General features: G+C 43.1%; 1 protein-coding gene and 1 long non-coding RNA gene across 2 annotated transcripts in view; both read left to right on the top strand.

Annotated features, from left to right (window-relative positions):
* CSPP1 (centrosome and spindle pole associated protein 1) overlaps positions 1-20,368 on the top strand; it is a 63,483-nt gene that overhangs the window by 23,106 nt on the left and 20,009 nt on the right. Inside the window, exons 9-18 of the mRNA XM_018554207.1 lie at positions 3,067-3,156; positions 4,423-4,524; positions 5,959-6,047; positions 8,930-9,026; positions 9,911-9,968; positions 12,868-12,882; positions 16,904-17,193; positions 17,577-17,695; positions 18,307-18,493; positions 18,877-18,995. Coding sequence (XP_018409709.1) covers positions 3,067-3,156; positions 4,423-4,524; positions 5,959-6,047; positions 8,930-9,026; positions 9,911-9,968; positions 12,868-12,882; positions 16,904-17,193; positions 17,577-17,695; positions 18,307-18,493; positions 18,877-18,995 — 1,166 coding nt within the window. The remainder of the gene's footprint in view (positions 1-3,066; positions 3,157-4,422; positions 4,525-5,958; positions 6,048-8,929; positions 9,027-9,910; positions 9,969-12,867; positions 12,883-16,903; positions 17,194-17,576; positions 17,696-18,306; positions 18,494-18,876; positions 18,996-20,368) is intronic.
* The window catches only part of LOC108785193, a 3,115-nt gene continuing 1,062 nt past the window's right edge, over positions 18,316-20,368 (top strand). Inside the window, exons 1-2 of the long non-coding RNA XR_001941118.1 lie at positions 18,316-18,493; positions 18,877-18,995. This is a non-coding gene — a long non-coding RNA (uncharacterized LOC108785193). The remainder of the gene's footprint in view (positions 18,494-18,876; positions 18,996-20,368) is intronic.

The following is a 20,368-nucleotide window of genomic DNA, read 5'->3' as shown; positions in this document are numbered from 1 at the left end:
CATGCCAAGGTCCTAGGTGTCATCCTTGACTCGGACCTCACCTTTCTTCCCCACATCCAATCACTATCCAAATCCTGCCGCCTTCACCTTCGTAACATCTCCAAAATACGCCCCTTCCTCACCAAAGAAACCGCAAAATTACTCATCCACTCCCTTGTTATCTCTCGTCTTGACTATTGCTCCCTCCTCATTGGCCTACCTCTAAACAGGCTATCCCCCCTTCAGTCTATCATGAATGCAGCTGCTAGACTCATTCACCTAACCAACCGCTCAGTGTCTGCAACCCCCCCTCTGTCAATCCCTACACTGGCTTCCAATAGCCCAAAGGATCAAATTCAAAATAACAACCACTTACAAGGCCATCCACATCTCTGCCCTCAGCTATATCTCAAACCTTGTCTCAAAGTATCTCCCTAACCGTCCCCTCCGCTCTTCCAAAGACCTCCTGCTTTCCAGCTCCCTTGTCAACTCTTCCCATGCTCGCCTCCACGATTTCACTAGCGTCTCTCCCATCCTATGAAACTCTCTACCCCAACCTGTCCGTCTATCTCCCACACTGACTGCCTTTAGGCAATCCCTTAAGACTCATCTCTTCAGGGAAGCCTTATCCCACCACAACCTAACCACTGAACTATCCCTTTCTCAAACAATTCATCCCCACACAGCCACCTCCTCATGTATCACTTGCCCCTCCCTTTTAGATTGTAAGCCCTCAGGGGCAGGGCCCTCCTTATCATCTTGTCTTGTATTGTAATGTCTTTCTTATATTGTAAAGCACTGCTCAAACTGTTGGCGCTATATAAATCCTATATAACAATAATAAGTGTAAATGCAGGTACCCACAGCAGCATGGGAAAAGCTTTGACACCTACAGGTAGTGTCCGAGCTTCTTGTTCCCTCCTGTTGCTCCCCAGCTCCTGTTTAGCCACAGCCTAAAGTCCCAGTAATTATTCAAATTTGTTTTAAGTTGCAAGATGTCTTCAAGTATACCTAAAGCCAAAATATTTTTGATAGAGTAGGGAGAGGCTAAAATCCATGCTGCTAGGTTATTTTGTCATCTGTGAAATCTCTTCAAGTTAGGGAAATACTTTCTTAGTTGTCACTTAAACAGGTGTCTCAATTTAAAGAATTCCCATCTATTACTTTTCTGTTGGATTTCCCATCACTTTGTGCCCCTGTGATAGTGGTCGCCAGGACACATAAAGGGTTGAATCCTCTTAAAGGCGACTCAGATAGTAGCATTTTAAATCGGACCTTCCACATATTGAACGAATCATCTTTGATTGTCATCCTAATTCCCCCTTCACAGAAGCTATGTAAAAGCAAAACGGCATCATTTATTTAATACAGCACTACCTTTGATCATATTTCGGCTTGCCAGGCCTTTTGTTTAGCCACTGATGAAGTAGTCAGTGCCTTCCCACAGCCTGTTGGGAAGATCAAGGCACTAGAGGCTGCAAGCAGATATCAGGAATGTAATAGCAAAATCTCTATCGCCAAACTAATGCTAATTTAATTGTAGATGCACAGAGATGCATACAAATTATATATGTGCATTTTTCTGTGTGTACAATCGAAATCTTGTGAGATTATACATGCAGAGAGATCCACCTCTCTGCATGTACAATCAAAAGTCAGTATGATTGGTGAAAGCCTGTGAGGTTTAGTTATTTCATGTTTGAGACCTGCCTGTAGCCTCTAGGGACATATATTTTCAGAAATGGAGATTAGAATGACAAAGAAGATTTGTTCAATTTGGGGTAAAATGTACGCTTTAATGAGGTACTCATCACTGCTTTCATCTTAATTACCTGAAATGCACTTCTCCTTTTTCTTGCATTCCTTCATTAATTTACTCCTTTTACTATGCATTTTTCTTCTGTTTTTTTTATTTTAAAAGAGAACTATGGGGTAACCTTTTTATCCCATAGTTTTCATTAGGGTCATTCGAGGACATATACTAACATCCTCCCATGACTCAAATCTCAGTGGCTTTGCTGCCAGGACGGATCTCAACAGTATTGTTGGGATCCGCCCTGGCTGTGATGCTCTCGGCTTATAGCGGGCAAAAGCCTCTGGTCTAGGGGAATCCCGGCGGCTAGCGGTGACTGTCACCGCTATCTGCAGGGGGATGATTGGGAAGTGAGCGAGCGGTGGTATGTATTCTCTCACTTCCTGATCAATAGAGCCAACGTGTGACAGTTTCCATATCGCACGTCGGTGTGACTCACTCACCCCATAGTTCTCCTATAAATAGGTGACTGTTTGATACCCCGTTTTATTTCTTTTATTTCTTTGTGTCCATTCTTTTGTAATGACTCTTAAGAAAACATTAATTTATTTTGTCCCCTAACTGCAAGAATGAACTCCATCAAAGTTTAATATATTCTTCAGTTGCAAGGGCTAAGTGCTCATTTTGTTTAAAGTGGCATTAAGGCAAAATCCCCCCAAAACACACACAGTGCTAATGTAAGGACTTACCTTAAATTATGTCACTTAATCCGATCATCTTCTTCTTTCCTGTAGTTTTTAGCTGTCCCTCCAGGGTTGGTGTGGGTCTCCGATGCAGCGCTGACTACCAATCCTACTGTAGGATTAAATGATGTCTCTTAATTTGATCTTCTTTTTTCCTGTCCTTTTCAGCTGTCCCTTCAGCGCTGGGTGCGGGTCTCTGATCCAGCACTGACTCCTCTGCCCTCCTCTTCTCTGATGTCCACGGTGTCTGTGCGGGTGCACACTTATCCATAGACTTACCTTGTGTCTCTCCTTGTCTCCCGGCCGAACATCTGAACTGCGCATGCGCCCGCCCCAAGATCCTTTGTCGCCGCTCGAGAAATTTTCAGATGTTCGGATGGGAGCGCACGGCGGAGACACAGGTAAGTATTAACCCTTTTGAAAAAGTTTTTTTGGGGTTAATCGTTTTGCATATATCTACTGCTTGCTAGCAGTAGATATATTCAAAAACATGCAAGGGTTTAATAACCCTTTAAGTATTTAAAAAAGTGTAAAAGGTATATCTGATTTATGAAAAAACAGCCAATAAAATGGATTGTGATTGATTTGCAGAGTTCTGCCTCGGCGTGCAGATGTTTTAGAGAAACTTGAATACATGCCAGATGAAGCATCATACTTTCAGATAGAAAGAAGTGATCACAGGTAGGTAAAACATTTCTAAGAAGGTGGAACGATTTCTGTCTTGAAAATCAGAATGAATAAGTAAACTAATAAAATAAACTGAAAAAGACCCGTACACATGACAGAGACATAAAAGAGCACAAACAAAGCGGTATGCAAAAAGTTATGTACATTCTTTGTTTAATAAATACATTTTTAGTGCATGACAAAGGATTATTAGAGCATTCTTGTTTTGCTGTTGGAATTAGATAAAGTTGCTTCTTTTTCTGACTGTCCTGAAACTTAGATCTGATCCTCGTACTCATTTACCGAGAATTTGCACAGCAGCTATGTAGGGGTTACTTTAGGGCTGGGTGCCCAACAAGCAGCCCGCTAGCAACCAATGTGTGGCCTGCTGTGTTACAGACCTCTAATCATGTTTAGAGCACAGCGGTCTTTATGTTGAGTGACAGCAGCTCTGGTGGGCTTTGTTGTTTGAACCGGCTGTTAGCAACAGCTGTAGTCCAGCACCAAGCCTAGGGGCTGATCAGCTCCTGTGCTACTGCTGCCCCTTACAAGCACAGGGAGTCGCACAGTATTTCAGTGAATAGACACCAGGTCACAATGTTCCATTACTTTTGGCTATTAACTTTGCAAGACACGTGTTTGATATGGTGGCTTTATCTTGTAAAGAGCCCTTTTCCATCTCTCAGTCCAGGTCCAGTACATCAGAAGGGAATTTCTCTTCACTGCCTGGACGATCTGTGCTTGATCAGCTTCAGTGGTCTGCAAAGGTTACATTAGGGGTCTAATAGACCCCTATTGCCTCCTTTAAAGAGAACCTTTCACCATTAAAGTGCTATCACATCAGGGGCTTGTGAGGCTTGAAAGTTTAGTTGAGAGGTGACAGAAGCACATTGGCAACTTTGACACTTATCACTAGTGGCATTCCTTGAATGTAACTGTTTTGGTACATACGTAAATCAGTGGGTTTAGTTCTGCTTTAAGTTTTCAGGATTAGTTAGTGTTAAGAGGAAGCCGGGTAGTTTACTGCCATTTGTTGATAGTTTCTATTGAGCAAAAATTAAAACTATTGTCAGCATTACTTCTGTCTTGCTTGTATGAAAACACCACGAAGCACTGTTTGTATCTAAATGGCCAGTATTTTTTAATATTAGACTTTGAACATTTTACATTCATTGGTATGGCAACACATTCACATTTTCCCATACATCTAACTGCTTTGTGTGACTCCTCCTTCTGCTGCATCAAGGAAGGAGGCTAAAAAGTTTATTCTATACCCCGCAGGCCTTTCAGAGACAGGAGAGTTCGAGAACCTCCAGTGGATTATGAAGATGATTTTAGGGAACAGTCAAATCGAAGACCAAAGACTACACTCACAAAGGGCAGGTAACTCTGGTCTCAGCTTATTGTGGACAAAAGACACTGCGCTATCTCTTTTTCTCTATTGTGGATCATGTATTTATCAAATTCAATCAAATAAAATATTTACTCGCAATCTAATAAAGATTAATGTTAATAATGTTTCTTTGTGTCATCATTGTTGGACACATACCATTTAAAACTAACTTTCCACATTGATTTTATGAGTAATGTGATGTATATAGTGTATTACATATATACAATCGTAGGTGGCCACATGATCTCTGGCAGATTGTGTCACCATGCTGTGATTTGCTTTTGTTTGCCCTTTGATGCAAATAGCATTCTGGAACCCCGTTCTTACCTGAGAGTAGGTAGGTCTTATCTTATTGGACCATCTGTGTTTGTGACCAAATGGAATATCCATGCTGGCACTTTGTTTATGATATCATATCTGCTTTTCCTTAATAATTGCTTATGTATGTCAGATTCCTCTTTAGCAAAATCATGTGTGCTCACCAGTATAGGAATGAAACATCATCAGCCTCATTAGTTTATAATTAAGATGTCAGTGAATATGCTGACATTACCGTATTTGGCGGGATATAAGACAAGTTTTTAGTCTTGAAAACATCCCCCGAAAATCGGGTGTCGTCTTATACGCCGGGTACACAATACAATGTGCGCTGGATGTGCGGTAATACTGTATGTATGGTAGCTTCGGCTGCATACAGTATACCGCGCTGAGCCAATCACGGCGAGCGATGTATTCTATTAATGAATACAAAGCCTGCCGTGATTGGCTCAGCGCGGTATACTGTATGTAGCCAAAGCTATCGTACATACAGTATTACCGCACATCCAGGGGGCTGACAGATTAGCCTCCGTGAGGAAATGATTATTTTATTTCTTCATTTTTTTTTTTTTTACTTTTAAAATTGCCGCCGGTTCCGCCCCCTGCGACGCAGCCGCTCGCAAGGGACGGGACCCGTAAGACGGTGGACACAGCGGGGATCGGGGACAAGGTAAGAGACTGTAATCCTGAGTGTGGCTCTGGGTTACCGCTTATGGTAATGAAAATGAACCCCGAGCCACACTCGGGAATACCGAAATGGAGGTTAGTGGGTGTATTTAAACATTATTTTGGGCTATGTTCGTCTTATACGACGATAGCCCAAAACCTATATTTTAACAGAAAAATTAGGGGGTCGTCTTATATGCCCAGTCGCCTTATACGGCAATTAATTAACATGGCTTCCATCTAATCCTGTAAAAGGTGGGAAAATGTCATTTTGTTTTAAAAGGTATATTCACTTTACACGATATTTTCTGGAAATGATAAAATTGTTTATGAACATTTACAGTATGTCTGTTGCGTATTGTGTCATGCTGCGTATTGTGTCATGCTGCACTGATACTGTTGTGCCAGTGTTATGATACTAGTGTTAATACTCTTCCTAGGCCTAAAGTGGAGAAACCAGTACAACCCACAGAGCGGTCTAAGTCTGCAAAGACTAAGGAAGAGAACTTTTCCACTGGTCTTGTGTTTGGTATGGCTTCCCTTCACCCTTTCTCATTTTTACGATGTATATGGTTTATGTACTGTTGTTACAGAGACAGAGGCGTAACTAGAACCCTCAGGGCCCCGGTGCAAGAAAACCATTGATACCTTTTTTCCCCCCAATATATAAAACATTAAACCATTTCTGTTTTTATTTTCAACTTACTGTAATCATCCACAGAGGTAGTTTCAGGAGGGGTGTGGAGGTTGTCAGGAGGGGTACAGAGGGTGTCATGAGGGGTGCGGAAGGTCTTAGGAGGGGTGTCATGAGGGGCGCAGAGGGTGTCAGGAAGGGCGCAGAGGGTGTCGGGAGGGGTGCGGAATGCCCCGGGAGGGGTGCGGAGGGCCTCAGGAGGGGTGCGGAATGCCCCGGGAGGGGTGCGGAGGGCCTCAGGAGGGGTACAGAGGGTGTCATGAGGGGTGCGTAATGTCCCAGGAGGGGTGCGGAGGGCCTCAGGAGGGGTACAGGGGGTGTCATGAGGGGTGCGGAATGTACCAGGAGGGGTGCGGAAGGTCTTAGGAGGGGTGCGGTGGGTGTCATGAGGGGCGCAGAGGGTGTCATGAGGGGCGCAGAGGGTGTCAGGAGGGGCGCAGAGGGTGTCAGGAGGGGCGCAGAGGGGTGTCGGGGGGTGCAGAGGGTCACTGTAATTGCTCAGTCTTATACAATCACATGAATTTCTAGTGATTGTATAAGACTGAGCAATAGTTTGTTTTAGATGACAATACAAGCAGAGAGACAGAGGAGAGGGGGGGGCAGAGAGGAAAGGGGGGGGGGGGAAGACTACACAGTGCCATCTTACCTCCACAAACAGCGCTGCCGGGACTCCAACACGAGGCAAGCCCCGCCTACCAATGACAGGACGCTGCAGATGACTCATCGCTCCGGAGTCACAGAGAGATCACTCTGCTCTCTCTGAGACCCTGGAGCTAAGAGGCAGAGAGGAGAGAAGCAGCTCAGACGGGCACAGTTCCTTGCAGCCGCGGCCGCAAGGAACTGTGCCCGTCTGAGTGCGTGCAGACGGGACGGCAATACATGCCGGCGGAATCTCGGCAGGGAATGAGCGGCACTCTCCGGGGGGGGCCTCTTCTTCCTCGCTGGGCCCCCCCCCAATTGGCGGAACGCCAGGGCCCGGTCGCAATTGCGACCGCTGCGACCCTGGTAGTTCCGCCAGTGTACAGAGACATGTATACAATGCCCTATATGGAAGCTGTAGGGCTAGAAGTTTGCTAATTTGTGTGTTTTTGTGTAATTATTTGTATGGTCACAATATTCTTTTCAAAAACACAAATCGTACAAACAGCGCTCTTGTTATGATATGGAGAGGGTAGATAATGTGACCCTAACTAGTATGCAGCCCTGAAACCCAGGAGGAGTGCCTGTGGATATGCAAACCAGAAACAGAAAACCAAAAGGGCGCAACACTAGGTCAGCTGACTGACTGGGTCGGACGAAACAGGGAAGGTGACAGGGAAAATAATGTGACAAATGGATATAAAGGGCGAAAAACCAATGAACAGCTGAGGAAACAAAAGGATGAGCACTTACATTTTAGATCGTGGGACCAGAGGATATCATCCTTTTGTTTCCTCAGCTGTTCATTGGTTTTTCGCCCTTTATATCCATTTGTCACATTATTTTCCTGTCACCTTCCCTGTTTCGTCCGACCCGGTCAGTCAGCTGACCTAATATTCTGATCACACACCTCACTGGTACATAATCAGTCAATAGAAACTCTGCTCCACTCTGTCCTCAGTAACTCAATAATAACCCCCCTTTGGTGCTGCTGGTCTCCTCTTGCACAGCATAGTAAAAATTAGGGATGCAACGATACTGGTATTTCGGTGTTGATATTTTTTTTCGGTATTCGCCGATACAGCATACCGATACCGGAAGTCCCATTAAGGAAGCCAGGCGGAGTGTAATGACTTGCCACCCAGCTTCAAGCCGTGCGGTGTGCAATGACTTGCAAATCGGCTTCCCGATTAGCTGGGAAGCCATCTCCATGTTCCCTTGTCACCAGGTGACGAAGCATGGAGCCAACTTTCTGGCCAATCAGGAAGCCAGGGGCGGGTCATTACACGCTGCACGGCTTCCCGGCTAATTAGGAAGCCAGGTGGCGAGTCATTACATGCCGACCGGCTTCCTGATTGGCCATAGAGCTGGCTTCCCGGCCAATCAGGAAGCCGGGCAGTGTGTAATGGTTGAATGAAGGTCTGGTATTGGGCTAGGCATCGGGAGCATTTGGGTGAGTACAAGTACTCACCCAAATGCTTAGTATCGGCACCAATACTGTTATCGGGGCATCCCTAGTAAAAATGAAGCCAGGCTGAAAGCCACAGCCTGCATGTCTAAGACACTTCATCTCTACCTGTGCCATTAGATGTTACTGCTTTCTCTATACTTGAGTGGCCATGGGAAGCGGTTACAGATGGAGATGAAGGCTTATTTGTTGACATTTCACAAAAAGTCATAATTTCCATACCAGTAAAAACACTCTTTAGTATGCTTAGGCTGTGAGTGTGGGGAGAGAAGAAGGGCATATGGAACAGATTAGGAAGGTGCCAATTTGATGTTTATATCCTAAGGGAAAGGGAAGATTTTCCTTAAAAGATCTTCTTTGTAAACACTCTCACACATCACCATATGTTGGATGCAATAATTAGGACTTAGGGCACATACACTTCCATTGGAAAGTGCAGAGAATGCTGAAGTAAATCTAATTGTCAGCTGACCATTACAAGGTTGATGGCTACCAGGCTCCTGGGCTTTATCTAGCCTTGAACTAATAACTTTAGGGTTTCCAGTTCAGAATAGGTTAGTGTTATTTGCTTCTTAAAAGCTTACTAGTTGTTCCCTTTTTTTTACCCTAGGTGGGTCCGATAAAGATGAGGCTCAGAAGAGACGAAAGGAACGATATAGACAGGAACTTATGGAACAAATGGTGGAACAACAGAGAAATAAAAGACTGTAAGTGTTTGTTTTCAGATTTTATGCTCAACTAGAACAAACAGAAATGATTTACAAGTTAGAAATGATGAAGGCCTTGTTCCCACCGAAAGCAGGTGCGTTCCAGAGCGGTAGCTGCTGGAACACAAGAAACTTCTTCCCGCGTTTTGGGGCGGGAGGGGGCGTGGCGGTGCATTAAATTCAATGGCAGCGCTTCCACGCCCCCCTCTCCCCACCCGCAGTGCGATTGAATGCGTGGCAAGACTTTGCCAGTGTTGCATTCCACTTCAAGTCAAGAGTAGAAATTAAGATTCAAAGGAAGAAGCCGCTCACTGCAGTCCAACAGTAACAACACATTTTTAATTGACAGGGCTAAAAACTGCCAGTACACAGAGACTCCCCACCTAGAAGCTGCCTGCTGTAACGCGTTTCACCTGTGTCTCTAGGATTAAGCCCTAAATGGATGAAATGCATTAGAGCGGGCGGCTTCTAGGTGGAGAGTCTCAGTGTATTGGCAGTTTTTAGCCTTATGGTGTCTGGGTGTTGGAGGCTCGGTGTTGGGTGAAGTGGTGATGGTTCTTTGTACTAGTATACTAGAAATTAGGATTATTACAAAAGCCCATTTGAGGCTGGTTTTCCATGACCTAAGATGACACAGTCTCGTGGTGTGGCTGGATCCATTGTACATTCAGAGCTCCCAACCTTACCCAGCTGGTTGCTGTTGGAGTGAGTATTGATTGGCCAGGTAAAATACTGTAACTGCCTATAGATTCACTGGCCAGTCTCACTGCTGGAGGCTGATTGGATTGTATAATCAGATTCAGCTGCCATTTTAGGTTATTAGCTGCCATTGTGAGCTCGGGTCATTTACATCGAATTTTTAAACACAAATTTGTCCTTTTTAGGGAGAAAGAATTGGAGCTGAAAGTTGCAGCAACTGGAGCGATAGATCCTGAGAAGCAAGTGAGTAGAGTTTTTTTAAAATTGTATTTGTAAATGTATCTGACTCTCTTATTTCTTTCTGTCTCATTGCAAATGAGTGCTATGTGTCCTCCTTTATGAATGAACAGGAAGTGCTTAACATCACTTCCTGTTCATTCATGAGTTTCTGAATTGGCTAGAAGCAGCTCAGTACAGAGGCTATAAATATTTACTATCTCCAGTTTGTGAATGAATGGGAAGTCTCTGTGCTGAGTGCTTTCCATTCATTGAGTGCTGAAAAATAGATTGGGGACTCCATGACCTCAATTTCTTTTTCAAAAGTGATCTGTTTAGTCCCCAGATATTTTACCAAAGCTCCCCAAACAGTCAAATAAAAAGAAATAATTAAAAAAAACAACACCCTATACTGAGGGGCGGGGTTACAGAGGGGTGTGGTTACTGAGGGGCACTGCAAAGCTTTCTCGCACAGGGTGCCTAAAAGCCTATGAGCAATCTGATTGTAAGTAAGAGATTGTCATCAGACTGAACCTAAATTGCAAGGTACAGATTGGACAATCAGATTGTGAGTGAGCGATTGTCCAATCTGATCATCCAATCAGATTGTAAGGTATAGATTAGACAGTCGAATTGCAAGGTACAATCCAGAAAACAAATTGTTGGGTTCCCATCAACTGATCAATTATTGTCCAATCAGATTGTGCAATCTGATCGTCCAAACATGTGTTGTAGTGTTTTATTGAACAATCTGATTGGTCCAATCTAATTGGTGCAATCTGATTGGTTCATTCTGATTGACCCAATCTGATTGGTTCAATCTCATTGGGCGATTTGATTGGTCCGAGCTGATTTGTCCAATCAGATCGTCCGATCAGATTGGACCAGTCAGACCATCTGATCAGATTGTTCACTCAGATTGGACCAATCTGATCGCCCAATCACATTGGACCAATTGTCCAGTCAGATTGGTCCAATCAGATCGGACAATTAGATTGTAAGTTAAAGATTGGACAATCTTAACCACTTCAAGACCAGGTGTTTAGACCCCCTTCCTGGCCAGGCCATTTTTCAGTGTTCAGCGCTGCGGTACTTTGACTGAAGTTTATTCCGTCATGCAGCGCTGTACTGAAATGAATTTTATACCATTTTTTGGGGACAGATAGAGCTTTCTTTTGGTGGTATTTAATCACCACTGCGGGTTTTATTTTTTACTATATTCAGGAGAAATTACTGAAATTTTTTTACATTATGCTATAAAACAACTAATATTACCCACTTTTTTGGTAAAATATAAAAGATGGGGTCACGTCGGGTAAATAGACACCAAACATGTCAAGCGTAAAAATTGCGCGCACTCGCAAAATCGCAAAAAACTAGCATACCCAAAATTGGCCATAGGCGACGCTTTAAAAGCTTTTACCGCTCATCAGTTTAGTGTTATCAGTGATTGATGGCCCTAGAACTATTGCTCTCATTCCGACGTTCGCGGCGATATGTAACATGTGCGGCGTAATGGGTGCAATCGTCGTTTTCGCAGGTATGCGCACCTGACGCATGTTTACATGCGTGTATGTAGGGGTGGGGACTTTTAAAAAAAAATTGTTTTTTTTAATTCTTTTTTGTGTAACTTTAAAAAAATTGGGGGGGAAACTTTAAATTTTTGTACTATTTTTTTTTTTTCACTTAACTTTATTGCTATCACAGAGGGGGCTGAGAAACCCCCTTATGTGATAGCAAAAGAGGTGACAGGTCCTCTTTATGGAGACATCAGGGGGTCTCCAAGACCCCTAATGTCACCTAGGACCCCCCTGAAGAAGCTGATGAAGCAGAGATCTGCTTCATCAGCTTCTCTCCAGCATCTGAAGCTGGAGAGTGACACAAGAATGCGGAAGTGATGTAATATACAACACTTCCGCATTCTGACAGCGGAGAGGGGACCGGAGGGAGCTCGTGTACCGAGCTCCCTCTGATCCCCTGTGACAGAGGCACTATGCTGGTCCCGGGCTCACACCGGAGCCCGGGACCAGCTTGACAGCGGGAGGGGCGCACGTCTCGGGGCTTCATACAAGCGATCCGCCGGCTCTATAGCCGGCGGATCGCTTGTATATTAACGGGCATCGCTGCCTCTTTTCAAATAGCGGGGATTTCCCGCTCGCGCGCGCGGATGTAACAGGACGTGTATACACGCCCAGTTACATCCAAGAAGCTCCCGGCAGGCCGTGTATACACAGCGGCTGGCCGGGAGGTAGTTAATGGACCCTGATTTACAATCCAATCTCTAGTCCTATCTGATTGGACAATCTCTAATTTACAATCTGATCACATATTATACACATGGAACAGTGTGCACCATGCACTTTGTGTTAGTAGTGTGCAGTATTTAACATGTAGTCTGGGTTTTGTGTTTGTACATGCACCCAGACATCACATGCACACACGCACCCAGACATCACATGCACACATGCACACACGCACCCAGACATCACATGCACACACGCACCCAGACATCAAGGTGTACATAATGATGGGGAGCTGAATATCACTGCCTCTCTGTCCCAATCTATCAATAAAACCACAAGACATGCTACACACCGTAGTCCGAGCACAAAGCCCTCCCACTGGTCCCGCTGATAAGCCCTCATGGCAGATATCTGCTGTTATCAGAGAGCTGTGGGACTATGAGGGTGCCTCACTTTGTCACAATCTCCTTTGCCTTCACCCCAAGACTTGTTTGGGCTTTGCCTAAAGGAATGAGCATACTGGCAGAACCACATGACTTCAGTCCAGCAATTGCAGCTAATGCTTCTTATATTCCCCAGCTCTGAAATTTGATGGGATTAGTATTGGAGCTTTCATGCTGGTGTGATGTGATTTGTATAGAACGGGTGCTTTGCTTCCTAATTCTCTTCAATGCTTTTTCTAGCTAAATGAAGAAGAGGTAAATCCATTTGTTTTTTCTCCAAAACATTCCATCTTCTTTTCTATGAACATTTGTTCCATATCTTCACATTTTCTTCCCTTTTTCTCTTTCCTTGCATGCCCGTAGCAGTTTGGACAACATAGAATGACGCATGTGTTTAACATCTGCATGGATTTTTAAAATGTGTAAACTGATTATAAAACAGAGGACCGAGGAAGACCTACCAGAGCAAAGTCAATCATTCCTAATGTGGTGCAAAAGTAGAAGGCACTGTGTACATTTCCTACTTCTCCGACTAGTACATACCATTGTCTTCTACAAGTTCTGCAGACCCCGCAAGCTATATCCAATTATAAAACAAAGTCCAGGCCCACACTTAGACAAGCTCCCCCCAATTCTACACTAGAATTTTTGCATCTCACAGAGGCACACATTGCATTCGGAGCAGGTGTACCTTCTGGAATATCTTCTGTATGCACTTTTCCAAATAGGGTTAAAAGAGAACTATGGGGTAAGTGTTTTTCCCCCATAGTTCTCTTAAGGGTCACGGGAGGACATATACTAACCTCCTCCTGTGACCCAAAGCTCAGTATACCGCGAGCTACAGCTCACGATATACTGAGACCGACGCAGCCGGGACGGATCCTGACAATTCTGTTGAGATCCACCCAGCTGCGTGAGTGACAGCTTACTCTGCCTATCTAGTGGCAGAGCCAGCTGTACCCGCCCCCTCCCCCGTCCGTTCTTGCAGTCCGTTCTGCCCCGCCTCTCCCCGTCCGTTCCTCCAGTCAGCACTGGAGGATCAGAGCAGGGAGGGGGTGAATCTCTGCGGGGAGCGGTGAGCGACAGTCACGGCTCTCTGCAGGGAGATGATCGAGAAGTGAGCGAGCGACGGTACGTGCTGGCTTACTTCCCGATCTATTGAGCTGACGTGTGACAGTTTCATTGTCACACGTCGGCTCGAACTATGTCTGAGTGATTTTCACTCACCTCATAGTTCTCCTTTAATTTGGATTTACATAAAGCATTCACATAGGTTAAAGGTCTTCCAGGACACCAAGTAGTTTATTTGGGAAGAAAATCGCTGTGTACAGGAACCTTGTTCTGCCCGCTTTCAGTCAATTATATTAGCTGAAGTACATTTTCCTAATTAGAATCTCATTACAAAAGGTCAGAAGATAAACAGGATGCAATGTAAAAAGGGCTCAGTAAGTTTCAAGGGCCAACAAACATGAAACAGAAAGCATATATTTCACCTCCATTATGTTATAATTGCCATGAAGCTTATTATTATATTTTAGTTGTGTTATGAAACTAAAGGAGACATTGGAGCGACCGGCAGTGTTTATTCCTTGGAATTAGTGGGCAAGAATCCAACTATGCGATTAGAAACACATCTCTGTCTTATCACGTTCATTTTATATAGTGTATCTTCAGCTGTGATACATGTCTGAAACGTTTTATGTATTTAGGTGAGAAATGATTGAGAATATATTAATATCAATAAATGTAAGCATGTATTTGCCTTGGCCTAAGGTGGAAGTACTGCTGAAGTGTAGCACCTTATAATGCCTGTGAGTACCTGCTTTAGTCTTTTAATGGAGCCCCTTTAATGCTAAGCCAAATGTGTTCAGGGCTTTGACTTCTCATTGTCCATATTAATCCCCTCTGTGTCCTTCAATGAACGGAGAGAAAAGGATTTTACGGTGAGTACCAAAATCCTATTTTTTGGTGGTAAATGATTCCTGTCATTCAGCTTTCAAATGCGGGAACCTTTACCACTCACCGAGGTTCTAGCATTTCACAATTGAATGGATGTGGCTTAGTTCCAGAAAGGGTTCAAGTTTGACTGCTGTGGGAAATTGAGGCTCTGTGTACAGCCTGTGCCGAGCATCCAAGAGGCTCTATAGGAATGCACTGATTGATTTGAAGACTAAAGTTGGCTTTGTGCTTTCAAATGTGATTGTACAATCTATTTAGATTTACCAACAATTATGTATGCCGGCAAGTGAAGCTTTAGATTATTTTTATGTATTTTTGTCAATTTGTTTTACCTGTGTTTGAAGATTCTGTTGTTTACATACCTTTTAAATGTACACACACAAGTAGACGACACATTCCAGTGACTCCTTGTTGGTTGGATTAGTTTGAATTGTGCCTGAAAGCATGCAGCATCTGCTGTGCTGTCTCTTTAGAAAATGTTGCTCAGGGAATCCTTTGTTATGTCTTAGATGCTAATTTGTTCAACAAATATTGTATATATAGTAAAAAGAAAGTTAAAAGGTGAGTTTAAAAACCTTTTAAATTTAAAAAAATGAAAGGCAATAAAATGAAGCTGACTCAAAACTAATTTAGTTTCCCTTTATGGGACTCTTGCTACATAGTTGTTGTCAAGTTTAACGTAGCTTGTTTGATCACATTGTGATTATGGGCAGCTAGAGGTTTCAAATTAAGTTTTTGTGTTCCTGGGTAGTCACTTACATCCAGGGCTCGGGCTGTATACATGGCCTTAGATACTCTTAAAGGGTAATTCCACTTTCCCAGGTGAATTTTGGAAAATGGAATTACCCCTTCCAATCTGGCCCCCCTCTGCCCCCCACTATACTTACCCTTCCCCTATGCCGGTGCGGGTGTAATATCCGTACATCTGTACCCTTTAAATATGTATAGCTAGCTTAAAGAAAAACAACTCAAAAAGTAAAGATTTACTATGTTATCGAGAACATATAAAAGTGTCAATTGTGCCCAGACAAAACTCTACCTTTTGTCTGGAATTCCTCCTGAAAAATAGCAGTCCACTTCCTGATATGTCCAGGTGCCCAGGCACTAATGTGCCCACAGTCTCATAGCTGTGTATGTATAGTGTGAGATATAAGGCACTGCTGCCTCTGACTTAGGAGATTTGCAGTGAGATTTGGTGATGTCCAGCTGTTGTTTTTGCTTGATGCTCTGACATGAGGAAGCAAAACTCTGCCTCTACCAAGATAGTCACCTCCTGACAGAGACACAATGCAGAACAAGGATGGTATGTTAGTAGCGGGAAAAGATCAGTTGAAGTGAAGACCACAGGCAATACTGGTGACTTGTCCTTTGCCATCCAACTGCCTTTATTTGGCAAACCCTTTTTCACTTTCACACAGGCACTTGTACTGCACTTTAACCCTGTTGCTATCCTTGGCCTTTAGGCCAGGTAAAGTTTAGTTACATAGTATTTGAGGTTGAATAAAGACACAGGTCCTTCAAGTTCAAACTTTGTGTGTCTGTATGTGATTGTACACGAGTCCCTGTGTGTTCAAGTTTTTAAGAGTACCTGTACCCCTGTATGTTATGGTCTCCGAGGAAGGTACCTAAATGCTTTTTGAATGATTCAATACTCTCCGCTGATACCACTGCTTGTGGCTGCGAGTTCCAGACCCTAACCGCTCTAACTGAAAAGAAGCCCCTTGTGGTTAAATCTTTTCCCCACCAATTTTAGGTGGTGGTCTCTAGTCCTTGTTACGGAGTTTACAGTAACAAGTTTATTGCTGGTGTTGCTATCACCACTAAACATTTTGTACATCAAAATCATGTCCCCTCTTAGTCTCCTCTCTTCCAGCATGAACAAGTTTAAGTTTAATAACCTTTTCTCATAGCTTTGGTCCTCCATCCCCTTAATTAGTTTAGTTGCCCGTCTCTGGACTATCGCCAGCTCAAGGACATCCTTTCTGTTGACTGGTGACCAAAACTGGACGGTTTTCCATTTCTGCCTTCCCTAGTGGAGAACCACTTCGGAAAGAAGATTATGAAAAAAGACTTTAAGGTGAACTCTGTAGAGTGAAGGTCTTCTACATCTTTCGATTCTGTAATAAAAATGTTTTTTTTTCTATATCTATGGCAGTGATTGTAAAATGAAGAATAAAATATGCATAATATAAATGGTAGGATAATGCATACTGGACACAATCTATTACCATTGTCTTCTTTTCAATATCTCTTGTATATCAAAACTAAAATGATTAATTTGATGAAATTGTGGTCTTTGTTTTTCTTCTCTTGATAGCCAGACAGGTTGAGACAGTTTGGAGCAATAAATCGTCAGCAGGATATGCCTGATAGAAATGTTCCCTTTCGACCTGGAGTGCTCATTGACTCGGAGAAGACAGGCAGAAGGGTCGAGAATAAGCCAGTCATTGAAGAGAAGGCTCCACCTGAAAGACCAAGAGTGGCTTTCCAGACTCCCGTCCCTGAGCCAGCTGTCACTGGAAGTGGATATGCTGTAGCCTACAATCCAGCACAAGAGGATTTCCACCGAGGAATATTGAGCACACTGGGAGAAATAGTTGCCCCCAGGTAAGCTATGTGATCAGTCACTGTGATATACATGGTCAGTCTCAGAAGCCTGTCTTGTGCTCCTGATGTTTGTGTCAGGAAAGCAGGTCATTGTTCCAGATATAAACAATGAGATTGCGCAATACCTTTATCAGAATGTGCTCACTGACATTGCCACAATGTGCTTGCTGGTACTGTCAGGCTAGACAGTATTCATTCTGTAAATAACTGTCATCAGATGTAAAATTCCAGAATTCTGAACAGCTTTTGCTTTGCATGTTCTGAATATAAATGATACACTATTTATTTTATGCAGCTGCACTATCAGTAGCAGCAATAACATTATCCTGAGCTAGGGAATATTACCAAACTAACAGTGTTATATTTCATACATATGCTTTTAGGATTGCAGCTGTTCCTCCACCTCAACCACCAGTCCTGGTAGACCATTATCGAACACCTTATGATGATGCCTACTATTACTATGGTGCTCGGAACCCACTGGATCCAAACCTAGCCTACTGTAAGTGAAATGTCTCCTGCTGCTATAGCATACACTGTCCAAAATATGAATTAAAGCATATGGTCACTGAGATATATCCAACAGCAGCTTTGACTGGACAGGTAACAATGAAGGTCTACCCAGCATAACTGTAATGACCAAATCCACCCTCACTATTCAACGTGACTTTATTATCCTAATACTGTAAGCTTACTGTAGTGCTGGCTAGGATAGCAACAGATGAGAATGTCATTAATGGAAGTTTGTAACTTATTGTTGGATAACCCATGGCTTTTCATGTGACAGCGACGTGCTTTCAGCATAGCACCTGTTTATATTGTGCTTAAACTATACATAAAATGATTTCTACATGAGCTAGGGTTAACTATCATTCATTGGTTATTTAAATACGGATTGGTATGTCCATATGTATGATCTTTTTTGGCTGCTTAGTTTTCTGCTTTGGTCACCCTTTTAATCCAGTAACTAGCCTATTGCCTATATAAACCTACCCCTTTTATTCGTAATAGTGGTTCATTTCCCCTACAAACCAGCTCCTTTTATTGGTTATGAGTGGTTCATTGCCCCTACAAACCTCTTTGTATTGGTTATGAGTATTTCATTTAAGACAGGCAGAAGGGTCGAGAATAAGCCAGTCATTGAAGAGAAGGCTCCACCTGAAAGACCAAGAGTGGCTTTCCAGACTCCCGTCCCTGAGCCAGCTGTCACTGGAAGTGGATATGCTGTAGCCTACAATCCAGCACAAGAGGATTTCCACCGAGGAATATTGAGCACACTGGGAGAAATAGTTGCCCCCAGGTAAGCTATGTGATCAGTCACTGTGATATACATGGTCAGTCTCAGAAGCCTGTCTTGTGCTCCTGATGTTTGTGTCAGGAAAGCAGGTCATTGTTCCAGATATAAACAATGAGATTGCGCAATACCTTTATCAGAATGTGCTCACTGACATTGCCACAATGTGCTTGCTGGTACTGTCAGGCTAGACAGTATTCATTCTGTAAATAACTGTCATCAGATGTAAAATTCCAGAATTCTGAACAGCTTTTGCTTTGCATGTTCTGAATATAAATGATACACTATTTATTTTATGCAGCTGCACTATCAGTAGCAGCAATAACATTATCCTGAGCTAGGGAATATTACCAAACTAACAGTGTTATATTTCATACATATGCTTTTAGGATTGCAGCTGTTCCTCCACCTCAACCACCAGTCCTGGTAGACCATTATCGAACACCTTATGATGATGCCTACTATTACTATGGTGCTCGGAACCCACTGGATCCAAACCTAGCCTACTGTAAGTGAAATGTCTCCTGCTGCTATAGCATACACTGTCCAAAATATGAATTAAAGCATATGGTCACTGAGATATATCCAACAGCAGCTTTGACTGGACAGGTAACAATGAAGGTCTACCCAGCATAACTGTAATGACCAAATCCACCCTCACTATTCAACGTGACTTTATTATCCTAATACTGTAAGCTTACTGTAGTGCTGGCTAGGATAGCAACAGATGAGAATGTCATTAATGGAAGTTTGTAACTTATTGTTGGATAACCCATGGCTTTTCATGTGACAGCGACGTGCTTTCAGCATAGCACCTGTTTATATTGTGCTTAAACTATACATAAAATGATTTCTACATGAGCTAGGGTTAACTATCATTCATTGGTTATTTAAATACGGATTGGTATGTCCATATGTATGATCTTTTTTGGCTGCTTAGTTTTCTGCTTTGGTCACCCTTTTAATCCAGTAACTAGCCTATTGCCTATATAAACCTACCCCTTTTATTCGTAATAGTGGTTCATTTCCCCTACAAACCAGCTCCTTTTATTGGTTATGAGTGGTTCATTGCCCCTACAAACCTCTTTGTATTGGTTATGAGTATTTCATTGCCCCTACAAACCTCTTTGTATTGGTTATGAGTATTTCATTGCTCCTACAAACATAACCTAATGGTGACCAGTGGCCTACTTCCCTTGAAAAACGGTCCCTTTATATTGCTTGCTAGTGGCCTTGTTGTTCCGTAGACTTGGTGCCCCCTAATTCTGGATTGTTAGGTTCTCCTATTATTTGCGACAGCAGACCTTCAACAGGACCTTCATCTGCTGCCATCCAGGGCTACTCAGCTTAGGTATGCAGCTCCCTTCTGTGCCCATCTTGTGTTTTATTTGGATCTAACCGATCCTGGTGGGTGCAGCTTCAGTATGAATGAGCAGACTGGACAGTAGTCTCCGGTTTTAACGACCTGAAAAAATCATTCTGGTAACTGTTTAGAAAGAAGTAAGGCAGCATCAACAGGCTTGTAGGCCCCTGCAGTGAACTGACCAGGAGAAGCCATGAATTTAGCCACTATGGCTGTTATGTTACTACCTAGAATCCATTAATAAAACGCAAGATGTAAAATATGAATAGGCAACATTAGTACGTTAATATTCCGATTGTTCCAGATACATACTGTATATTATTCAGGGAACATCCCAACTTTTAATATTTTTATTAAGTTAAATTAAATCTATTAATATTATTAATATTCATGATTTTTGTTGCTCCAACAGTTTGCACAGAGCTTTAGCAAATAAGGCTTACAATTTCAATACCGGAGGGTTATGAGGGTCCTCTCTCCCTCGCCCTCCCTCCCTCGCCCTCCCTCCCTCTCTCCCT

Source organism: Nanorana parkeri, unplaced genomic scaffold (genome assembly GCF_000935625.1).
Source record: "Nanorana parkeri isolate BGI_ZX_2015 unplaced genomic scaffold, ASM93562v1 scaffold147, whole genome shotgun sequence".
In the NCBI taxonomy this organism is placed as follows: domain Eukaryota; kingdom Metazoa; phylum Chordata; class Amphibia; order Anura; family Dicroglossidae; genus Nanorana; species Nanorana parkeri.
The sequence above is the reverse complement of the archived record's forward strand: the minus strand, read 5'-3'. Positions and strand labels throughout refer to the sequence as shown.